The sequence below is a fragment of the Molossus molossus genome, unplaced genomic scaffold, assembly GCF_014108415.1.
Source record: "Molossus molossus isolate mMolMol1 unplaced genomic scaffold, mMolMol1.p scaffold_m16_p_21, whole genome shotgun sequence".
Taxonomy (NCBI): domain Eukaryota; kingdom Metazoa; phylum Chordata; class Mammalia; order Chiroptera; family Molossidae; genus Molossus; species Molossus molossus.
In genome coordinates this window covers 49,073,587-49,092,069 of record NW_023425357.1, presented here as the reverse complement: position 1 = coordinate 49,092,069, position 18,483 = coordinate 49,073,587, and the positions used below count along the sequence as shown (strand labels likewise).

General features: G+C 51.4%; 1 protein-coding gene across 2 annotated transcripts in view; it reads right to left on the bottom strand.

Annotated features, from left to right (window-relative positions):
• The window catches only part of ITFG1 (integrin alpha FG-GAP repeat containing 1), a 95,686-nt gene that overhangs the window by 27,186 nt on the left and 50,017 nt on the right, over positions 1-18,483 (bottom strand). For both annotated transcript variants that reach the window (XM_036275034.1, XM_036275035.1), the window contains exons 9-10: positions 10,216-10,310; positions 7,769-7,941 (exon numbers count right to left, since the gene is read on the bottom strand). In XM_036275034.1, the coding sequence (XP_036130927.1) occupies positions 7,769-7,941; positions 10,216-10,310 (268 nt within the window). The remainder of the gene's footprint in view (positions 1-7,768; positions 7,942-10,215; positions 10,311-18,483) is intronic.

The window sequence follows — 18,483 nt, the reverse complement described above, 5'->3', positions numbered from 1 at the left end:
GAAATTAAAATTACTACCAGTGATAATCGCATCAAAAAAGAAATACTTGGGTATTTGATAAAAGATGTACATTGAAAAACTATAATATGCTGCTGAGAAAAATGAAAGACCCAAGATAAAAGGACACACACACACACACTTTTAATGGGTCAGAAGACTCAATATTGTTAAAATGTCAATTATCCCCATATTGATTTAGATTCAATGGAATATTAATCAAGATCTCAGCACTTTCTTTTTGTAGAAATTGACAAACTGATGGTAAAAGTCTAAGGAAATGCCAAGAACCTAGACTGGATGGATAATACCGGGAGGGAATAAGTTGGAGGACTTACACTGTCTGAATTCACTCCTCATTATGAACCAACAGTAATGAAACATCGTGGTACTGCTGTGACTATGGAGACGAGGCCGTTAGAACAGAGTGGAGAGTGAAGGGATGGACCCACCGAGACACATAATTGGTTTTCACCAAACATCAAAGGCAATTGAGTGGAAAAAGGAAGTCTTTTCAACAAATGGTGTTGGAACAATTCACCAGAAAATGAACTTGGATACATATCTTGTACCACATAGAAATATTAACTCAAAATGGATCATAGACCCAAATGTAAAATGTAGAACTATAAAAATTCTAGGAGAAAGCATAGAAGAAAATCTTTGTGATTTAATTAGGTAAACGTTACTTAGAACACTAAAAATTACAGTCCATTAAAGAAAATTGATAAAGTGAACTTTTTCAAAATTAAGAGTTTCCGCCCTTTGAAAGACACTGTTCAGAGAATGAAAAGACAAGCCAGAGATCAGAAAAAAATATTTGCAAACAACATATCTAATAAAGGAGTTAGTTGTATATAAAGAACTCTCTAAACTCAATAAGAACACAAATAACCCAAATAAAATGTGGGCAAAAGACTTGAACAGACACTTCACCTACAAAGACATATGAAAGGCAAATGATCCATTAACAGATGCTCAAAACCCATCAGTTATTAGAGAAACTGAAATTAAAACTACATAGGGACAAACTACAAACAGAGTAGCTAAAATTTAAAAAGACTGACCAGCCCAGTTGGTGTGGCTCAATGGCTGAGCATCGACCACCTGCATCAAGAGGTCGCCAGTTCCATTCCTGGTCAGGGCACATGCCCAGGTTGTGGGCTCGATCCCCAGTGGGGGCCTGCAGGAGGCAGCCAATCCATGTACTCTCTCATCAGTGTTTCTATCTCTCTCTCTCTCCCTTCCTGTCTCTCTAAAATCAGTAATAATAATAATAATAAAAAAAAAGAAGACTGACCAGCCCTGGCCTGGTTGGGGTCGTGCAGGAAGCAACCAATTGATGTGTGTCTCTCTCACATCCATGTTTCTCTCTCTCTCTCTCCCTTCTACTCTGTCTAAAAAGTCAATGGAAAGAATTTCGTTATTGTTGTTAGTCCTCACCTAAGGATATACATATATTTTTTTCACTGATTTTAGATAGAGAGGGAGGGAGGCAGGGAGAGAGAGAAACATAGATGTGAGAGAGACACATCAAACGGTTACCTCCCACATGACCCCAACCAGGGCCTGGGGATCAAACCTGCAACCTAGGTACGTGCCCTTGACTAGGAATCGAACCCATGACCCTTTGGTCTACAGGCCAACACTAACTGCTGAGCCAAACCAGCCAGGGTGGAAAAATACTCTTGAATGAGGAGTAACAACAACAGAAAGACTGACCATACTAATGCTGAAGACGACGTGAAGCAACGGAACGTCGGGCACTGGCTTAGAGCTGAGCAGTGCCTTCGCAAGCCCCGCCTTTCCGCTCCTCAGTGTCCACCCACCAGCCCTGGAAGCGTGGGCCCCTGCTAAATGAGTGAACCGCATGACGTGTGAATTATCTCTCAATGAAGCTGTTAATGAAAGAAATAACTGCAGATCATCTGAACCCATTAAAAAAGCCCACGGGAAATGTTTAAGTGACATAAGATGTCAGTGTGCATGTCTAATGCCCCTTCTTGGAATGGGCCAATATTTATACAACCAGCTACTGGCTTTGGAGGCTGGCTGCAGCTTCTCTTCAAAGGCTGACTGACACTGGTGTTTCTCCACACTCACCGCTTGACGAAGTTTGGGTATTCTAGCTGTTAAAATGCTGCCTCCATCTGTCTTATTTTTCATTAAGAAAGGTAGCCGATGGTTCATTTAACTGAAGTTGGATTTTCTCCCTGGCAGCTCTAGGAGCCATGAGGCCACCTCAGCCGTTCCCACCACCATCAGGCCTGCGTGCGGAGCTGGCCCTGCGCGGAGCTGAGCTGGCCCTGTGCGGGGAGCTGGCCCTGCGCGGAGCTGAGCTGGCCCTGCGCGGAGCTGAGCTGGCCGTGTGCGGGGAGCTGGCCCTGCGCGGAGCTGAGCTGGCCCTGCGCGGAGAGCTGGCCGTGCGTGCGGAGCTGGCCCTGCGCGGAGCTGAGCTGGCCGTGTGCGGGGAGCTGGCCCTGCGCGGAGCTGAGCTGGCCCTGTGCGCGCGGAGCTGGCCGTGCACAGAGAGCTGGCCGTGTGTGCGGAGCTGGCCCTGCGCAGAGCTGAGCTGGCCGTGCACGGGGAGCTGGCCGTGTGTGCGGAGCTGGCCCTGCGCAGAGCTGAGCTGGCCGTGTGCGGGGAGCTGGCCGTGCGTGCGGAGCTGGCCCTGCGCAGAGCTGAGCTGGCCGTGCACGGGGAGCTGGCCGTGCGTGCGGAGCTGGCCCTGCGCGGAGCTGAGCTGGCCGTGTGCGGGGAGCTGGCCCTGCGCGGAGCTGAGCTGGCCGTGTGCGGGGAGCTGGCCCTGCGCGGAGCTGAGCTGGCTCTGTGCGGGGAGCTGGCCCTGTGCGGGGAGCTGGCCGTGCACACGGAGCTGGCCCTGCGCGGAGCTGAGCTGGCCCTGTGCGGGGAGCTGGCCGTGCACACGGAGCTGGCTCTGTGCGGAGCTGAGCTGGCCCTGTGCGCGCGGAGCTGGCCGTGCACACGGAGCTGGCCCTGCGCGGAGCTGAGCTGGCCCTGTGCGGGGAGCTGGCCGTGCGTGGGAGCTGGCCCTGTGCGCGCGGAGCTGGCCCTCAGCGCTCTTCCCCGACCCCAGCCTCATCCTCAGTCTGGGCTCGCGCGGAAGGAAGCTCTCTTCTGTCTTTCTGCATAAACCCCAAGAAAGGCAGTTCCTTTACACACAGAAGAAAAGCGAATTAAGAAGAAAAGTAAGTCCGTTAGGAATTCTTCCAAAGTCAAGTGATATTTTGGAGTCGCTGCTCTGAAACCTCTGCTCCCAGATGCTGGGCTAAGCAGACACAGTCGACCCGCCACTTGGCACTTCGACTCTCGGGCTTCACTCTGTCGCGGTTATGGAGGGTGAAGTGCGAAGTGGGAGGGACAACTGTGAACATAAAGAACCCTACTTCGCAGAAATCCCTGATGGCGGTGGCGTGGGGCACTGGGTGACCGGATAAACGCACTCGGAAATGTGAGCACCGACACGCGTCGGTAAGGCCGCTCGCTGACCATGAGGACGCTCCAGGGGCTCCGCGGCTCCGGAGCCCGACAGCGCCGCATCGGGACAGCCCGCGGTGCTGCGGGTGGCAGGAGGAGCGGCCGCGGGCGAGGCAGTGCACAGGCCGCTCAGTGACCGCGCCAGAAGTTCCCAGCCAGGGTCGGGGCCTTTGTCATGCGTCCTTCACCTCCACTCACAGGTGTTCTTTACATGGTGAACTTGGGCACGACGTCTACTGTCAAGGTTTTGTAACATCTGTGTTTCTATTATGTACAATGAGACATAATGGTCCCCGTGTCTGCTTGTGGTTAGCGGTGCGCAGGACCCGCTGAGGGAGGAAGCAGGACACAGCGCCCGACCGCGCAGGCCATGCCCGGGGAGCGCGGCCCCACCCACGTGGGTGTTTGAGAGACGGGCTGAGGGTGGCAGCGCCTGGCGCCCATGAAGGACAGGTTTGGGGTGCGATAGTTGAGTCCACCGGGCAGTGACACAGGCGTGAGGCCCCGTACAGGGAGTAGAAGTCCCAGGCTTGCCAGTGGTGACGAAAACGGCCACAGTGGAGGGCGGACACTCCGAGTGAGAGCAGAGGCCTGAGATGGAGCCCCCAGAAACAGCGACGTTGACACGGTCACGGGGAAGGGGTCCTCAGGGCAGGGCACAGGAAGCCAGAGAGGCCACAGGGGAGCCAGAGGAGTTGGAGTAAGCCACCAACCCCCGAAGGTGGGCAGGAAGCTGGCACCTGCGGACGAGGGCCGCCCATGGAGCCTGTCGGTGGAAGTCCGGGCACTGAGCCGCAGCGGGCAGTGTGGGCAGAGGCCGGGCGGGGGCCGGGCGGGGGCAGGGTCAGGTGGATTGGGGGTAACACAGTAGACAGCTGTCCAGAGGCACAGAAACGTGCTTCCAGGGTGGGGAGGCTCGCGCACGGTATTTACATACATCTCGGGGAAGAGGGGGAGTAAGATTCCTAAGGCAGGGCGAGGGCAGGAATCCTATACACAGAAGAGACAGGTGCCGTTGAGATGGAAGGACGTCAAATAGAGAAGAGACATCCACGAGGAACGGGGGACAGCTCAGGGCCAGGAGCAAGTGCGTGAGCGGGGTGGCGGGAGAAAGGACCAGAGAAGCTCGGAGCACACGGTGAAAGGCGGCACCTGCTGGGGGGGCGGTGTCAGAGGCAACTGCACTTCCCTCGGCCGACAGGACCTGGCCAGGACCAGGACGGCGCCTTGGCAGTCCGCGGGGAGATCACAGGAAGAGTCGGACTGAGAGGGGGGAGTTCCGTAGGCTGGGTCCTAAGGTGCGCTTGAGCAGGCGGGCAGACCCCAGTGTGGCTCAGGGGGCAGGTGAGGGGAAGGCCTGGGGGTACCCCCGAGCCCAGGCGGGCAGACCCCAGTGTGGCTCAGGGGACAGGTGAGGGGAAGGCCTGGGGGTACCCCCGAGCCCAGGCGGGCAGACCCCAGTGTGGCTCAGGGGACAGGTGAGGGGAAGGCCTGGGGGTACCCCCGAACCCAGGCGGGCAGAGCCCAGTGTGGCTAGGGGACAGGTGAGGGAAGGCCTGGGGGTACCCCCGAGCCCAGGCGGGCAGAGCCCAGTGTGGCTCAGGGGACAGGTGAGGGAAGGCCTGGGGGTACCCCCGAGCCCAGGCGGGCAGAGCCCAGTGTGGCTCAGGGGACAGGTGAGGGAAGGCCTGGGGGTACCCCCGAGCCCAGGCGGGCAGAGCCCAGAGTGGCTCAGGGGACAGGTGAGGGGAAGGCCTGGGGGTACCTCCGAGCCCAGGCGGGCAGACCCCAGTGTGCTCAGGGGACAGGTGAGGGGAAGGCCTGGGGGTACCCCCCGAGCCCAGGCGGGCAGACCCCAGTGTGGCTCAGGGGACAGGTGAGGGAAGGCCTGGGGGTACCCCCGAGCCCAGGCGGGCAGACCCCAGTGTGGCTCAGGGGACAGGTGAGGGAAGGCCTGGGGGTACCCCCGAGCCCAGGCGGGCAGACCCCAGTGTGGCTCAGGGGACAGGTGAGGGGAAGGCCTGGGGGTACCCCCCGAGCCCAGGCGGGCAGACCCCAGTGTGGCTCAGGGGACAGGTGAGGGGAAGGCCTGGGGGTACCCCCGAGCCCAGGCGGGCAGACCCCAGTGTGGCTCAGGGGACAGGTGAGGGGAAGGCCTGGGGGTACCCCCGAGCCCAGGCGGGCAGACCCCAGTGTGGCTCAGGGGACAGGTGAGGGGAAGGCCTGGGGGTACCCCCGAGCCCAGGCGGGCAGAGCCCAGTGTGGCTCAGGGGACAGGTGAGGGGAAGGCCTGGGGGTACCCCCGAGCCCAGGCGGGCAGACCCCAGTGTGGCTCAGGGGACAGGTGAGGGGAAGGCCTGGGGGTACCCCCGAGCCCAGGCGGGCAGAGCCCAGTGTGGCTCAGGGGACAGGTGAGGGAAGGCCTGGGGGTACCCCCGAGCCCAGGCGGGCAGACCCCAGTGTGGCTCAGGGGACAGGTGAGGGAAGGCCTGGGGGTACCCCCGAGCCCAGGCGGGCAGAGCCCAGTGTGGCTCGGGACAGGTGAGGGGAAGGCCTGGGGGTACCCCCGAGCCCAGGCGGCTGCGGGATCTGAGCGGAAGGCCGAGGGCAGACAGGCAGGAAGAAAAGCCAACAGCTCAGGCTTCCACGGTGGAGTGTGCTCAGGAGACAACAGATACAACTGAAATCCCCAGACCACCACCCAGAAGTGTGAGAGACACGCTCTTACAGCGGACGGGAGAGACCTGTCACCCACACCAGAGGAGTAATTTCTCTGTGTGAACAGCAGCCAAATGTGGCGCCTCCCCTTCTCCGAGTCCGGCGGTCACTCCCCACGGAGGTGGCTCTTTCAGAAGAACTCCAGAGCCCCGAGCACGAGTGAAGGGATGTCTGTCCTACCACGGTGACCCCTCCGGACGCCGAGTCATCCGTGTGGGTTATTTTTAGCTAAATGTCAGTCACATTCATTTACAGTTGGGGATATCAATGGAATTCAATCAAGGAATACACCTTTGTCCTGTCCCCAGCCACATTTTGTGTTTACACCATATTCTAAAGCCAATTTCTAGGAAATATTCATTATTTCATTAAAGGTAAGAAGTTCTATGTACTTGAATACCTGTGAGGCAAAAGAACTAACCACATTTAAATTTCAATTTTATCTTCTCGGGGAAAGTGTGACAACATGCTGAGTTAAGGTAATTATGTACCTTAAAGAAAGGGCATTATCCCATCAATGAAAATGCATTAAAACAAGATTAAACCAAGAATGTATACACAATCACCTATTAAACCCTTTATCGAACAGAGGACAAAACATTTAGATAATTAACTAACACAATTAATTAGTGCTTCTATGTCATGAAAAACTTCTCCCTTGTCAGGTCTTTCTTGGCCTTGAGTGACCCCGTGACCCCATTGAACATTCACCCTCATCATCCCAGGCTCCTTCCAACCCTTCCTGGGAGGTGAGGTAGAATTCTGAGCTCTGGAAATAATCATGACTTTACAACGCCACGTAATGGCGCACCTGTGATAATGCAACGTACAGCGAACATCACTAATAAAATGTGACTCCCAGGTTAGGGTAGTCATGGTAACGATGGAGCTGTTGAAGATATGGAGAGAAGTTCGGGGACTACATACATAAAGAAATAGGATCTGGCCCGGCCAGTGTGGCTCAGTGGTTGAGCATGGACCCTGCACCAAGAGGTCGCCAGTTTGATTCCCGGTCAGGGCAGATGCCCAGGTTGTGGGCCTGATCCCCAGTGGGGGGCGTGCAGGAGGCGGCCAGTCGATATTCTCTCTCATCGATGTTTCTCTCTCCCTCTTCCTCTCCCTTCCTCTCTCTCCTTTTTTTTTTTTTTTTTTTAATCCTCATCCGAGGACATTTTTCCATTTTTTGTACAGACAGAGTGGGAGGGAGAAAGAGGAAGAGAGAGAGAGGGAAACATCGACGTGAAACATCGAGTGGCCGTCACCTGCACGACCAACCAGGGCCGGGGACAAACTGCAACCGAGGTACATGCCCTTAGCGGGAACCGAACCCGGGTCTCTCCGGACCGCAGGCCGACGCTCTAACCGCTGAGCCAAACCGGCCAGGGCTCCCTTCCTCTCTCTCTAAAATCAATAAAAGAAATTAAAAAAAAAAAAGAAATAGGATCTGAGCTTGTCCTGTTTGCTAGTTAAGGGCTGTACCACATGTAGGTGCTTCAGTTACAAGTGTCGCAGTGACGCTACTTCACGAGCACTCCACCTGACCCCATTTCCGTACCTGCCGGAGGTGTTCCTCAGCACGGCGAGGGCGTCCGGGTAGCCGTCCATGTTGTAGTCTCCAATGTGCAGGGTTATTGGAACTGGTATTTCCGCTGGCCGCTGTTCACGCACAAATGGCACGAAGCCCCAGAGGGTACCCTTGTTGCTGAAATCCTGTAAGACTGGAACCCACTAGGAATGGGAGGAGAAAGTGAGATTTTACAAAAAAAATTCACCATTTGCAAAACAAGTGATCCATTACAAGTCCGCAAGATGAACATCATACTTAAGTTCTTCAAGTCTACACTGTGGTACGGAATTAGAATCGACTTGGTGAGTAGGTAGCTGATACTCTGGGGAAAAGTTCTCTTTACAATGTATCACTAGTCACATCGAGCCTTAGGCTTTTCACAGAATCACAGAAGCTTAGGATTAAAGTGTCGTTCATAGTTACATTGTTGAATTGCCCATCTTAAAATCTGTGTTGACTGGACATGTACCTCAAATAAATATTTAAAACTAGAGCAGACTGCTGTGTTCAGACGGACGCCCCTTCGCGAGGACCAGCGCGTTCCATCTGACACCTGTTCTCCGGCTGTGCGGCTCACACGACGAGGACCCGAGTCATCGTGTTCCGAGCCGACAGGCCAGCCCGGGAGGACGAGCTGTGTCACTGAAAGGGCCGGAAGCTCCAATCGCAGTGAATTCTTTATTTCTATACTAATTATAGTGAACGGAACAGAGAGAATGGGCTGATTTCGAAATGAGCTTTCGCACCCTGACACACACTAGAGATCGAAAACGGGAAAGATGCCGTTGGAACGAGAGACGTGCCCACAGTGAGCCAAGAGCAGGGACCCTGGCACGGACCTGGGGGCGCCCAGGCAGCAGCAGGCACAGCGGGCTCGAAATGGCAGGGGGCCGAACACGCCCCCAGAGGTTCTTTCTACAAGGGCGAACTACATTACAAATGGCTTCCTGCAAAGGCCGCAGCGCACGGCGCGGCGGGACGGTCTCCGGATCACCCCAAGAAAGCACGATTTGCCGGGGGACAGGAGAGAGACTTACAGGTCCGTTTATAGGAAACACGCTGTTTAAAAAACTTGTCTGCATCTTTAATCACTTTTTAAATCTTTTGTAAAGCACAAAAGTATTACATATCATCAAAATATTTTAATGTTTGATTTGACTGAAAAAAAAATTGGTTTTGTTTTGGAAGATGGAAAATTTGATAAAATGCCAAGTTATTACAAATTTCTGAAGAGGCTGCCAGTTTATTAATGAGGATGAAGTATTCCTGTTAAGATAGATGCATTAGGGTCTGAACAGTAGAAAGTCTTCCCATTAATGTGACATCCTTCACAGTCATCAAATAATTGTGACATTTGTCTTGCCAGAGACAGAGAGAGGGAGGACTGTATAATTTGAAAATATTCTTACAGTAGGCTGTCTGTAACTTGAAGACAAGCTATTATTATAGGTTTACTTATACCTATGAGTCAATGATGAGGTGTTATTTGACCTAATATCTTCGGTGATTCTACCTTAAAAAAAAAAGTTCAAGATAATAAAACTTATGAGTGCAATAGTTAAACGTTTTTAGAATGCTGACTGTATAAAGACTTGTTTTCTTTAGTGTCTTAGTATAAAATGTAATGTTTCTACTTATAAGGGCTATAAAGTCAATATGTTCTTCTATGCTTTTTATCCCCAAGTAGAAAAGAAAGCGGATCGCTTCCACTCAAGGACTGGCTTCTTGTCAGGTGCTGACCGCACGGAGCAGCTCCCAGCGTCACGAGCTGCCATCCCCGCATTACTCGGCTGTGACTACTGGCTTCTACGCGGTCCTCCTGCAGGCTGGGGAGGAGGCATCGGGAGAGAATGAAATCGATCCCGGTACCACAGACAGGAAGCAGATTAGCCTGGAAGGCAGATGATGTCCTCCCTTGTTAGAGTTACGGTGTGCTTCACCTTTTCCCCAGCACATAAAATGCTAAAAGATCATTTAATTACAGAATCAAGACGGGTTTCTTCACCAGAAAGTACTATAACAGCACTTTTCCCTCAATAAACCAATAAAAAATGGACTGAAATGCATTTCATTAAGTGAGGAAGTCAATAATTTATTTTTGGTTTCTCTCTGTTCCGATTCTTCAGCTTATCTTTTCTAACTTCTACAGATTGTTTTTCAAGAATGTGGTTCTAGGCCCAGCCAGAGTAACTCAGTGGCTGAGCGTCAACCCTGCTCCAAGAGGTCGCCGGTTCGATTCCCGGTCAGGGCACATGCCCAGGTTGTGGGCCTGATCCCCAGTGGGGGGCGTGCAGGAGGCGGCCAGTCAACGTTCTCTCTCATCGATGTTTCTCTCTCTCTCCCTCCCTCTCCCTTCCTCTCTCTCTAGAGAGGAACAATCCATTTGAAAAGAAGACGAGAACGCGCTTCCCCGCGGTGAGGTGGCGCCCACGCACCTGCTTTGCTCCATGTCTCGCTAAGTAGATGGCGCTCCTCTGGCAGCTGTCATCCTCACAGCCCGGGAGCAGGTGGTCCACGTGCCCGTCTCCATCTGCCACAAGAAACTTCGAGTCCATTAACAGCCACACATCGAGCGTTTTCGTATGGCAGATTACACTTCCTCTCTGCTCAGTGTCTACATCAACCTGGACAAACTAAAAAAGTGGACGCGTAACTCTGTAATAAATGGGGTTCAATTAAAAATTACGCTGGCTCTTGCTTCCTATTACCTGGACTGCTTCTTGCTTTAAATACTCATTTTCCGTGGTTAACTATTTATCCAGTGTTGGAAAAAAAGACCCCATTTCAGGCTCTAAGGTTAAAATCGCCAACTTTTAGAAGATGGGCTTCGACTCATTTGCATAATCACCAGCGCTGCCGCGGGAGAAAAGGAAGCCTGTCACGAGTCACCCCGACTAGAGGGCAGTTTTCAAGGGTGTTCACACCAGTTCATGTTCGCGTAGACGGCTCAGTGCCTTTTGTGCAGCAGGCGCTCTGTGGCGGAGCTCTGGCCCTGACTCCCAGCAGCAGCAGTACATTTCACCCGAACAAAGCAGGTGCAGGGAACGCAGACGGCACTTCCCGCCGCCGGGTTTTCCGAAACAGCGCCTGCCAGGACCTCCAGAGAGGGGGCTACTGAGGAACCTGGAGGCCCCCCAGCGCTCCCTCCCGCCTACCGTCCCGAGTCAGATGGGGGGCGGATTCTGATGCCCTGAGCTCACACTCCCTGCCGGGACACCCCTGTGCAGCGGTCCCCCAATCCGGAAGCTGGGCTGACCGTGCTGTTTTCATCACCGGGTGCTGATGCAGGGCTGTCGCTTGTCAGGATGGACCAGGAGGAACAGTAAAAGGATGTCCTTCCACCCTGGCCGGTTTGGCTCAGCGGTTAGAGCGTCGGCCCGCAGACCAGAGAGTCCCGGGTTCGGTTCCCGCTAAGGGCGTGTGCCTCAGTTGCAGTTTGTCTCTGGCCCTGGTTGGTCGTGTGGGTGGCAGCTAGTCGGTGTGTCTCTCTCACATCAATGTTTTTCTCTCTCTCTCCCCCTTCCTTTTCCCTCCCACTCTGTTTGAAGATGAATCCAAAAATATCCTCGGGTGAGGATTAAAAAAAAAAAAAATTATGCCCTGGCCTGTTTGGCTCATCGGTTAGAGTGTCAGCCCACGGTCCAGAGAGACCCAGGTTCGGTTCCCGCTAAGGGCATGTACCTCGGTTGCAGTTTGTCCCCGGCCCTGGTTGGTCGTGCGGGTGGCAGCCACTCGATGTGTCCCTTTCACGGCAATGTTTCTCTCTCTCTCTCTGCCTGCCTCTCTCTCCCTCCCACTCTGTCTGAACAAAGTATGGAAAACTGTCCTCAGGTTAGGATTAAAAAAAAAAAAGTAGGTTTACAGTTGTGAGTACACAAAACAGTTCATTCTTGTTTTATTGTATTATTGTATTTATTTGTATTACAGTTGTAAACCTACTTCTGCCCACCCCTGCATATTTCAATTTTGTCCACTGACCCTAATAATGTCCTTTACAGTCACATGTGCTCGTCGAACACAGGGTCCAGTCTAGGGTGGGAACTGCATTTGGCTATTTGTCTTTAGATAAATGTGGACTACTTTGATGGAGACTACTTTGATGGAGACTACTTTATTCTAGACACTTTGATAGAGACTACTTTGATCGAGTTGATCGATACTACTTTGATGGAGACTACTTTATTCTAGACTACTTTATTCTAGACTACTTTGATCGAGACTATTTTGATCGAGACTACTTTGATGGAGACTACTTTATTCTAGACTACTTTATTCTAGACTACTTTGATCAAGACTATTTTGATCGAGACTACTTTGATGGAGACTACTTAGATGGAGACTACTTTGATGGAGACTACTTTATTCTAGACACTTTGATGGAGACTACTTTGATCGAGTTGACCGAGACTACTTTGATGGAGACTACTTTGATGGAGACTACTTCCAGAGCTTTCTTTGTACTCCGCACTGTTTTTTACATCTCGGATCATAGGGACCTTCCCTTTCCCACCAGCCAGCCTAGGGAAGGCAGTGCTTGAGGACAATCAGTTTCACACGAATCAGAGGTCTGAGGCCGGGAACCAGAATGTGCCCCAGCAGACGTTGAGAAGTCACGTGACTTCGTCAGCAGCCTCTGAGAGGCCGAGCTGGTGGAGGCGCCACCTGACCCAGACCACGGTCCTTGCCCAGGTCCCAGGAATCAATGTCTTTGGACCGCCCTCTCCTGGGCACCACAGCACAGTCATTGCGAGTTTTCTCGAAGCTAAAAGTCCTTCTTAGAGACTGCACAACACTGTAACAGAAGAAAGGCCTTCTGCCCTGGCTGGTTTGGCTCAGTGGTTGGAGTGTCGGCCTGCGGTACAGAGAGACCCGGGTTCGGTTCCCGCTAAGGGCAGGTACCTCGGTTGCAGTTTGTCCCCGGCCCTGGTTGGTCATGCGGGTGGCAGCCACTCGATGTGTCCCTTCACATCGATGTTTCTCTCTCTCTCTCTTCCTCTCTCTCCCTCCCGCTCTATCTGAACAAAAAATGGAAAAATGTCCTCGGTTGAGGATTAAAAAAAAAAAGTACAGACAGAAGAAAGGCCTTCTGATGAGCTGGTATGACCTGCAGGGTAACAGCGGCCTCTGGGATGCCGATCATGAGACTGAAGTGCGAGGGAACAACCTTAAAGTCCGCCTGATGTTAACCGTGAGCCAGTTTCAATGAACTTCTTCTCTAACAGAGGCGTCATTGTACTGAAATAGATTTAACAACTCAAACCAACTTTCTGAAAAATTTTAATTTTGAAACCAAAATGACACTAATGTAGTTGGTATAAAAATGAATTAATAGCCCAGCTGGTGTGGCTCAGTGGTTGAGCGTTGACCCTGCACCAAGAGGTTGTTGGTTCGATTCCCGGTCAGGGCACATGCCCAGGTTGTGGGCCCGATCCCCAGTGGGGGGCGTGCAGGAGGCAGCCAATCCATGTTCTCTCTCATCGATGTCTATCTCCTCTCCCTCTCCCTTCCTCTCTCTAAAACCAATAAAGAAAAAAACATTTTTTTTTTTTATCCTCACCCGAGGACACTTTTTCATTCTTTGTTCAGATAGAGCAGGAGGGAGAGAGAGAGAGAAACATCGATGTGAAAGGGACACATCGAGTGGCTGCCACCCGCACGACCAACCAGGGCCGGGGACAAACTGCAACCGAGGTACATGCCCCTAGCGGGAACCGAACCCGGGTCTCTCCGGACCGCAGGCCAACGCTCTAACCGCTGAGCCAAACCGGCCAGGGCAGAAAAAAACATTTTAAAAAAGAATCTTAAAAAAAATGGGTTAATAATGAATTTCTGTATACTAGTTTTTCTGCTTTTAATTAAGCAGGAGACGAAGAAGACACACTTAATAAAGGGTCACATATATATTATTCTCTTAAGCATTCATATTTCCAGTCTCATGAAGTTAATGGATCTACAGTATTAAAGCAAATCACCACTCATTGTTCTGGCCCCAGATTATCAATCCAACTTTGTAAATCACAATTTCTCTAACGCAGCGATTCTTAAAGTGTGGTCCCGAGCCCCACAGCCTCGTACCACCGGGAGCGTGTTAGATACGTGACTTCTTAGTCCCCTGCACAGATCTACGGAATCAGAGCCTTTGAGGCTAAGCCCAGCAATCTCTACTTTCCTAATCCCTCTGACAAGTGCAAATGGTATTTCGCCATTGTTTTAATTTTTAGTTTTCTTATTAACAATGTTGTTGTTTTTCTTGCCAATTGTAGGAGTCCTTCCTACATTAAAAAAGTTATTCTCTTGTCTGTGATTTATTATTTTCCTTTATATCTTTTAAATCTGCTTTATAACTTAAAAGGGACTTCCCAATCACAGTACATGGGGACACTATTTCTATGTTTAGTCTTAGACTCACCTGGAATTTATTTTAGCTTATGATGTGAGTGAGGATCCTACTTTAATTTTCTTTTTCTTTATTGATTTTAGAGAGAGAAGAATGGAGAGGGAGAGAGAGAAACATGGATTGGCCACCTCCTGCATGCCCCACGCTGGGGATCAGGCCCACAACCTGGGCATGTGGCTTGACCAGGAATCAAACTGGCAACCTCTTGGTACATGGGTCGATGCTCAACCACTGAGCCACACCAGCTGGGCACCTACGTTACTTTTTACAGATGACGTATCTAGTTGTGCACACCACTTAGTGAATGGCCTACAGTTTTCAGAAAAGAATTCAATACCTCTTGCATTAGTTTATCTTTTTCTGTAAAATGACCAACAGGAACGAAATTTGGTTACTGCAAGGGGTCCGTCACCGTGAGGATTAATTGTACTGAGACTCCCCCACCACGGTGGCACGCTGCCACTCAGGACGGTGCACGCTGTGCCCAGCAGGCAGGCAACGGAATGAAAACGCGAACTCCCAGAAGCCCAGAGTGCTCCCGTTCAGGACCCGTGGACGCTCGGCCATGCGAAATGAAAGCGACAGGTTAGGTTTGACGAGTGCTGCTCCTCAGATGGAGGGGCACTGTAAGTAGGATGGTACACATTTGATCCGTAGCTCGGAGCTCTGAGTTCAATAATACAAATAAATGGAGTGATTTCTGAATCACAGCGCAGAACATGCCGCGACAGCCCAGACGGGGTAAGTCAGAGCGACTCCTCCCACACCTGGAACGTTCACTCGTGTGCGGCTGTGACACACCCACGATGGAAATACCACAAGTCACACGACTAATTGATGGTGGAAAGTTCCACACAGATTTCAAGGCCTTCTTTAAATTGTAACACGTGGGCCCTAAAGCTAGAAGATTTCCATACAGGATTTCTAAAACGGCATTTCTTGCCAAAACAGATGCAGAGTAAGGGGAGAAATAGCAGCTTTCCCATCATATTTGTCAAAAGACATGGGAGATATATGACTGGTAATATATTCACACATAAAACTACACTTTTTTTGTGGTTTATTATTAATAGAAGGCTGGAAATATACATACTAAAACATCATTTACTAAAAATCCTTTTTGTTTTTACTTCCACAGTAATAGATAAAGTGTATCACTTTATATTTTTCAGAAGCATACATCATTAACATGAGAGAAATTACTGGCACAGAAACAAATGGAATATGATGCAAAATTATTATATAATGGACGGATTAGATTTTCTTTTTAGGAAAACAAAATTCGGAATTTCAAAATAAACTTTTCATTTAGCAAAGTATATTAACTACAATAAGAAATGGGTAAATAACTCTGTAAGCTCATAAAGTAAGGCAGACGGGCGCTGGAATTCAAACCAAGGACCGTCTGGCTTCAGGACCACAGCAGGTCCCCTAGCCCCGGGCTGGTTTCCCGGTTCAGAGAACTGTGGCCTAAGGGACTGGCCCACTTTCCCTTGCTCTTCACGCAGGAAAACAAATGTCTTCTTCATGCTATTTGGGTATTTACTGAACAAAACACAATGACCCAACTTTAGATTTCACAAGTCAACAAGTGGTGAAGTCCAATCTGCATGGCTTCCCTATAGATCGCTCTGTGTCGCAGTAACTTAGACGTCACAATGGCAGTGAAGCACGGTGTTGTGAAGTGACAGTGTTACTATGTGACAGCTCTGAGTGGCGTCCGTTCGTCCGCTCACTCCCTGACTTTGCTACGTGCGGTGAAGCCACGAACGCCACTCCCACCCACGATGCTCCCCTCCACGCAGGGGCACCTGCTTCTTAGCTCCTTGGTAAACGAGGTTACTTCCTGGCAGGATGAGTTATCGTTACAGAAATTACATTTCGTTCCATATTAAATAAACACCTGAATCTAGGTGCAATGAACCCTTAAAAAATCCTAGAGCAAGTCATTTCAGATTTCTCCCCATGAATCATTCCTTGAAGCCTTGTTTCTGGGCAAACTGTCCATCTCTCTGTGGGTGAGTTTCCAATGCTGAAACTTGGGTCTACGTAACTTCAACCCCGACAACTAAGAAACTCCTGCAACCTCTTCCAAACACTGAGCTACAGCAAATCATCATGTCAACATTAGTGTGACCGGTTAACGAGTTCCATTTTATTTTTTATTTACTTTTGTTAATCCTCACCCAAGGATATTTTTTTTCACTGACTTTCTTTTTGGGAGAGAGAGAGAAATCAATGTGAAAGAGATACATCGATCGGATACTTCCTGCACGCACCCTGAATGGGGCCAGGGATCAAACACGCAACCCAGGTATGTGCCCTTGACCAGGAATTAAACCCTCCACCCTGAGGTGCAAGGGCCAGTGCTCTAACCACTGAACCATACTCGCCAGGGCTGAGTTCCATTTTATGATAGTACTTTCCCTACACACAAATATTATGATCAGAAAATAATCTAAGTAATAAAGTATTCTGAGTTGACCAAAAAATATATAGTTTTTAAAAACGTATTTGAAATAAACTTCAAGTGGATTATAGACCTAATTGTAAGAGGTAAAATCAGAAAATTTATGGAAGAAACACAGGAGAGAATCTTTCTGTCCTTGAGTTAGTCACTCGTCACAGTGGGTCAGCAGTGAACCGTGGCAGATGGTGGTCCTCAGGACTAGAAGGGAGCTGGGAGAGCCCCTCCTGTGACCTCGGGCCCGAGTGACACGTGGAGCAGCGCAGTGTGGCCGTCCCGGCGTGAGCAAACCTCCCGAGCTGCCAGTCACGGGAGCAGAGCGCGCAGTTACGTACAACACAATGCTCGATGATGAACCAGTGTTACCGGTTTATGTATTTACTACGCTACACTATTTTATTCTTTGTTAGTCCTCACCCAAGGGTATTTTTCCATTGAATTTTAGAGAGACTGGAAGGGAGGGAGAGGGAGAGGAGAGAGGGAAAGATCGATGTGAGAGACACACATCGATTGGTTGTCTCCTGCATGATTCCAACCAGGGCTGGGGATTGAACCTGCAACCCAGGTTACCTGCCCTTGACCTGAACTGAACCTGCGACCCTTCAGTCTGAGGGCTGAAGCTCTAACTGCTGATCCAAACCGGCCAGGGCCACTGTACTGTACTTTTAATCATTACTTAGTGCTTTCTTTCTACTCATACAAAAAGTTCCTTGTAGCGCCGTGTTGCACCAGCAGCTGTCTCGGACGCCTCGTGGTCACAGTGTCTCTGACGGCATCACTTTCTCCTGTGCTGGACTCAATCTTGCCATCTTGTAACTCCGGCGCAGCCTGAGTGTCAGGGTTCACGAACTCTACAGCAGTGCCTAGTGATGTCGAGGTCTTCACCACCCCACTCACGCGCCGCTCCCCAGAGCAGCCCGTCCTGCGGGCTCCATCGCCTACGTTTCATTCTGTATTTACACTTCTGGATACAGAAACACTCCCCCTGGTGTCACCACGCCTACAGAATTTAGAAACATGCTGCACACGTTCATGGCCTGGGTGTGCACACGGCGTTCACGCAGGGGTAGAGTCACCAGGCCGCACCCTTCACAGCATGTGTCCTGGGTGTGCACACGGCATTCACGCAGGGGTAGAGCCACCAGGCCACACCCTTCACAGCACGTGTCCTGGGTGTGCACACGGTATTCACGCAGGGGTAGAGTCACCAGGCCGCACCCTTCATGGCACGTGTCCTGGGTGTGCACACGGCATTCACGCAGGGGTAGAGTCACCAGGCCGCACCCTTCACAGCACGTGTCCTGGGTGTGCACACGGCGTTCACGCAGGGGTAGAGTCACCAGGCCGCACCCTTCACAGCACGTGTCCTGGGTGTGCACACGGCGTTCACGCAGAGGTAGAGTCACCAGGCCGCACCCTTCACAGCACGTGTCCTGGGTGTGCACACGGCGTTCACGCAGAGGTAGAGTCACCGGGCCGCACCCTTCACAGCACGTGTCCTGGGTGTGCACACGGCGTTCACGCAGGGGTAGAGTCACCGGGCCGCACCCTTCACAGCACGTGTCCTGGGTGTGCACACGGCGTTCACGCAGAGGTAGAGTCACCGGGCCGCACCCTTCACAGCACGTGTCCTGGGTGTGCACACGGCGTTCACGCAGGGGTAGAGTCACCAGGCCGCACCTTCACAGCACGTGTCCTGGGTGTGCACACGGCGTTCACGCAGAGGTAGAGTCACCGGGCCGCACCCTTCACAGCACGTGTCCTGGGTGTGCACACACGGCGTTCATGCAGGGGTAGAGTCACCGGGCCGCACCCTTCACAGCACGTGTCCTGGGTGTG